This window comes from Prunus avium, chromosome 1 (genome assembly GCF_965620075.1).
Source record: "Prunus avium chromosome 1, drPruAviu1.hap1.1, whole genome shotgun sequence".
NCBI classification, from domain to species: domain Eukaryota; kingdom Viridiplantae; phylum Streptophyta; class Magnoliopsida; order Rosales; family Rosaceae; genus Prunus; species Prunus avium.
This window is the reverse complement of record NC_142284.1, coordinates 53,266,880-53,271,634: the sequence shown is the minus strand read 5'-3', so window position 1 is coordinate 53,271,634 and position 4,755 is coordinate 53,266,880. Positions and strand designations below refer to the sequence as shown.

The window sequence follows — 4,755 nt, the reverse complement described above, 5'->3', positions numbered from 1 at the left end:
CCATATATAACAACATGCACTTGGATGAAGGCTTTAAACACATAAATTGACAACTAATTTGCAATGCTAGCAAAACTAAGATTGAAACAATTTCGGGAAACAAACAAGTTGAATACATCAACGGAAATATATTACATGCAAAAGTATTCCTTCATTATAGTTTTATCATTCAGTGATGACTAGTCAGCCCACAACAACAATCGAGCACTAACGAGGAAATAGTTCGGTGAGTGAAGCCTCATTTACTGATTTTTGGACAGAGTTGTTTTGGGAAAGATTTGACCGAATAACCCTTGTTGGTGTTTCCGGCTGAATCACAGAAAATGGTTGCGAGGGTACTGGGAGAGTGAGAGAGTTGCTAGTAAGCATAAGAACAACTGAAGCCATGGTTGGCCTCTCACTTATATTCGGTTGCACACATAGTAATCCAATGTGGATGCATCTCATTATTTCAGTTGTTAAACCAGTCTTCAAGGTGGGATCTATTAAATTTGAAGTTTTCTCCCCTTCCTTCCAACTTTTCCATACCTGCATGTAAGATTTCATACGTGCTAAAACAAATCAGTCATACTTGACCCAAAAAAAAAAAATTCAGTCATACTTTTTCTTACTTCATATATGCGTGTATTCAATTGCAATAATAACCAGACGTAGTTACTTACACAATTTAAAAGATTCACATCCCCTCCGTGGCATAAAGCACTATTTTTATGTCCGCTTACTATCTCTAAAAGTAACACACCAAAGCTATAAACATCGGACTTCACAGAAAACTGTCCATGCATTGCATACTCTGGAGCCATATATCCGCTACAAGTAAATCGACGAAAGTATATCAAACTTAATTAACCTAGATGAAATTTTCATCTTTATGCTCAAACTATCTTATTTCTTGTGATTACTTGTATAATTAAATCTTTGAGTAGTCAGGATATTTCTTACAAAGTTTATGGTATGGATCATTGTAAACTTGGAAATTATTGGTAAAGCCAAATACCGTTATATATATCATGGTCTAGTACTTACTATGTCCCCACAATTCGATTGGTTTCCCCTTCTGTTTGATCAAGCACGAACAATCTCGCCATGCCAAAATCTGCAATTTTAGGATTCATTTCTGCATCTAACAAAATGTTACTAGCTTTGAGGTCACGATGAATAACTCTAAGACGAGAGTCCTCATGAAGGTAAACAAGTCCTCGCCCAATGCCTACTATGATTTTGTAGCGCCTATCCCAGTCTAATTGTGCACGCTTGATTGGATCTGCATACTCATGGAAAAATAATATTTTGTATTAATGATGTTTGTTGTTGTTCGTTTTGGAAGCAACAGAATTCCAACGCATGCATATATATGCATACCAAATATGAATTGGTCCAGACTTGCGTTATGGACAAACTCATACACAAGAAGTCTTTCATTTCCTTCCAGGCAGAAACCAAGGAGTCTAACTAAATTTCGATGTTGAAGCTTGGCTACTAATGCGACCTCATTTCTAAATTCCATGTCCCCTTGTGCAGAATCTCTAGAAAGCCTTTTAACTGCTATATCTTCTTCATTCAAGAGTCTACCCTGCAAAATTCAAGAGGCATCTGAAAGTTAACTTATACTGCTCACTTAGGCACATAACCAACACGATTGTGGATGTTTTATTACCCTGTAAACAGCACCAAATCCACCACGTCCAAGCTTATTTCCTTCACAAAAGTTATTTGTGGCAATTCTAATGGAGTTGAAGTCGAATTGCAAGGCTTCTGCACTTCTAATTTCATCTCCTTCATAAATTTGCATAAGAAACAATGTGACACAAATTAGAAAGTTCACAATAGGTCAGTTTGTTCCAGGGAAAGCTATAAGGACAAACTGATCTCAACTTACCTTCAAGTTTTTCCCTTCTCTTCTTCACTCTCAGATAAATACATATGGATATAATTAGAAACAAAGAAACGACAAGTACCACAACAGTAATGATGACAGTCTCAGATGTATTACTCTTCTTTCCTGCAAAAATCAGAAATTAATCTAGCGTCTCTGATCGGAGCATCATGGGGATGAATTTTGATCAGTTAAATCCTTTCACTATGTAACTCAGAGTTATGATCATCTATTAGAGTTTGGGAACCAAAACGTTCATTTGCATAAGACCAAAAAAATAGTAAATAAACAATGTTATTTGCATCTACAACTAGAAGAAAATAAACCTTCCCCTCCCTTTTGTCCAGAAGAAGATATTACAAAAATAAAAACAGCAATGTGCCTTTTAGAATATGATGGGATGAAAAACTAATGTTGGCCTCATGTTCAATCCACATCAGAAAGTCAACCACAAATTTGGTTACTTTCAAAGCATAAGGGGACATGAAAAATATACCTCTTGGAACCGTGTGATTGGCAGGTGGTGGTGGAGGAGAAGCAGAGGCCGGTGTTGCAAGGGGCCATGGTATCTGAGTTGTACTGTCAAAGAAGGAGTGAGACTCATACCTTATGGTACAACTAGGTGTGGCAACTCTCGCACCCATTGATCCACTACAACATGTTCGGATAGCCCCCAACGAAGCATTAAAGCAATTAGTACACTCTATCTCTGACAACTCTGGAGTACACTGAGCAAGTCCATAGATTGTTACATTAGAATTTGCGCCGACGCTTGCATTTCCTACTGCAAACTTAAGAAGATCACCACGCCCAGCAGCTTCGCTTGTTAGTCCATTTAATAAGGCAGAGACCTCTCGATTAAACGCACCCAAGTTTGTAGATGATATGTTTTTTACTTTCCTCACAGAGAAAGCAGGATTAACTTCCACTAAACCAAAAATGGTGCGGTTTGAGTAGCGTAACATACAACGTCTGTAAAATCCAATTGCCTCCTTCTGATTAGGACAAGCTTCCGTGAGAACATAGGCGGCGTCACTAAGGCATTTACCGCAAACATCGGACTTAGCATCTCCTCTACAAACCCCAATTGCGTAAACTGTGTCGGAGTTTTGGCCACGGGAGGAGTTGTAGAACCCGTAGCCGTTGCTGTGAGAAAGCAATGAGGAGAGGAGGTCATTAAGGTTTTGCTGGTAGGTACTGTTAGTGGTGTAGTTACCTTTGCTGCTAACACAGAAGGTTGCAGGAATTCCAGGCGGTTGAATCCGGGCGTGAGTGATATTAATGTTGATGATGATAGGTAACGCAAGTTGTGTCCAAAGTATCAATAATCTGAATGTTGAGGAAAGCATGGCCAAGATATAAAGATTAATGATGTGATCGATGCTGATTAAAAACCCAAGGGGACAAAGCCAAAGTGTGAGGAATAATCTCATGGGCTTCTTAATGTTTATTTTACCAATCAATGCAATGGATTGTATAATATTAAAAAGATTATGCTTGTTTTTGTTAGAATATAGGCTTACATTGAAAGTTAAGGAGGACTATACTGGATTAGCAAAATGCCTACATTTCATGTTCAATCAAGATATAATATGTATATTGTTGTTTAACTTGGAGGATAAATGAGGATTATTCATAAGAGGTTGATGAAACTTATCCCTCATAATCCAACCAATTTCAAGGGGATTAGAGGGATAAGTTTTAGTCATCAACCTTTTATAGATAGTCCCAATTCTTCCTCCAGGTTAGGCAACATATCCATATATTAGAGCATCCATAAGGGGCTCTGTAAATTACCTCCTTAGATAAATTTTAGGGAGAAATTGGAAAAATACAACTCCAACCATGCTCCATATTCACCTCCTAAAATAGAGAGACCTCTTAAAATAGAGAGACCTCTAGGAGCTCCTAAATATGAGGAGAAATAAAATAACTCCTAGTGGCTCCCTATAATATAATGTTACTTTGTTTTATGCATAGTTTAAACTTTTAATTAATACAAATTATTTCTATATATTATTTTATATAGAGATGGATTAATCATATTGAATTAAAAAATAACTATCGTATTTATGACTCTCTAAACTAAGGAGTATGATTGGAGTTCAAATTTCATAGAGAGCTCCTAAAATAACTTGTGTGTTTTTAGCTAAATTTTAACTAAAAAATAGAGAGCATGATTGTAGATGCTCTTATGCCTTCAATGCACATGATGAAATGTAAACATTTTTCTAGTCTAGTCTAGTCCTCCCTACCAAACAAGTCCTAAGGGATCTAACATGGGTCTCTACATACATTGTCTTGTATTGGGGTGGAACCTCAACTTTCTTTATAGTATCAAAGCAGGCTATCCACGGGTTGAGACCCATGACAATGGCCACATGTACTCTTATGTCACCTAATATGTGTTGTTCAGATCTTTAGTTTTTAAATTGTACCATAATTTACTTCGTTCTTACTACAATCTTCTTTTTTTCTTATAGCTCAATATATTTGGTACATGTTAATATTTTGGCCCTCTAAAATTTGAATCATGACTCTTCCCATGATTTGGTAGAGGTTTCGCAGCCACGGATGACCGGATCCAACTTCTTGCATTTAACACGTGAGCTTTTCTTTCTTCTCTTTTTGTTTTTTATTTTTTGTTTTTTATTTTTTATTTTTTATTTTTTGTCAACTACAGAATTTCATTGAATCAAACTCCCAAAAGTTAAGCGAGATACACCAGAGTGATGCACAACTCAAGAGCTATAAACAGGGAAAAGGTAAGAAGAGAGCTGATAAGGTTGATTTAATCATGACGCGGCAATTCAATTCAGTACTAGTTAATTCAAAAGTAAGAGAAAACGTTTTGTTTTCAACCCCCTCTCGTATTAGTT

The 4,755-nt window shown here is 36.7% G+C and overlaps 1 protein-coding gene across 1 annotated transcript; it reads right to left on the bottom strand.

Moving 5' to 3' along the window:
- Positions 1 to 207: 207 nt before the first annotated feature.
- On the bottom strand, positions 208 to 3,225 carry LOC110772851 (cysteine-rich receptor-like protein kinase 29). The gene is made up of 7 exons (XM_021977331.2): positions 2,373 to 3,225; positions 1,880 to 2,002; positions 1,658 to 1,776; positions 1,363 to 1,573; positions 1,027 to 1,264; positions 663 to 810; positions 208 to 528 (listed from the first exon to the last, which is right to left on the bottom strand). The coding sequence occupies exons 1-7, from the start codon at positions 3,223 to 3,225 to the stop codon at positions 208 to 210; spliced, it is 2,013 nt and encodes a 670-aa protein (XP_021833023.2).
- Between the last annotated feature and the right edge of the window lie 1,530 nt (positions 3,226 to 4,755).

Excerpts from the sequence above, each read along its gene's own strand:
- LOC110772851 (XM_021977331.2), bottom strand. The coding sequence starts at position 3,225 with ATGCTTTCCTCAACATTCAGATTATTGATACTTTGGACACAACTTGCG. Across the intron at positions 1,265-1,362 it reads TCTGGACCAATTCATATTTG|ATCCAATCAAGCGTGCACAA; the intron begins GTATGCATATAT and ends ATGAGTATGCAG. Across the intron at positions 529-662 it reads ATGTGAATCTTTTAAATTGT|GTATGGAAAAGTTGGAAGGA; the intron begins GTAAGTAACTAC and ends TCTTACATGCAG.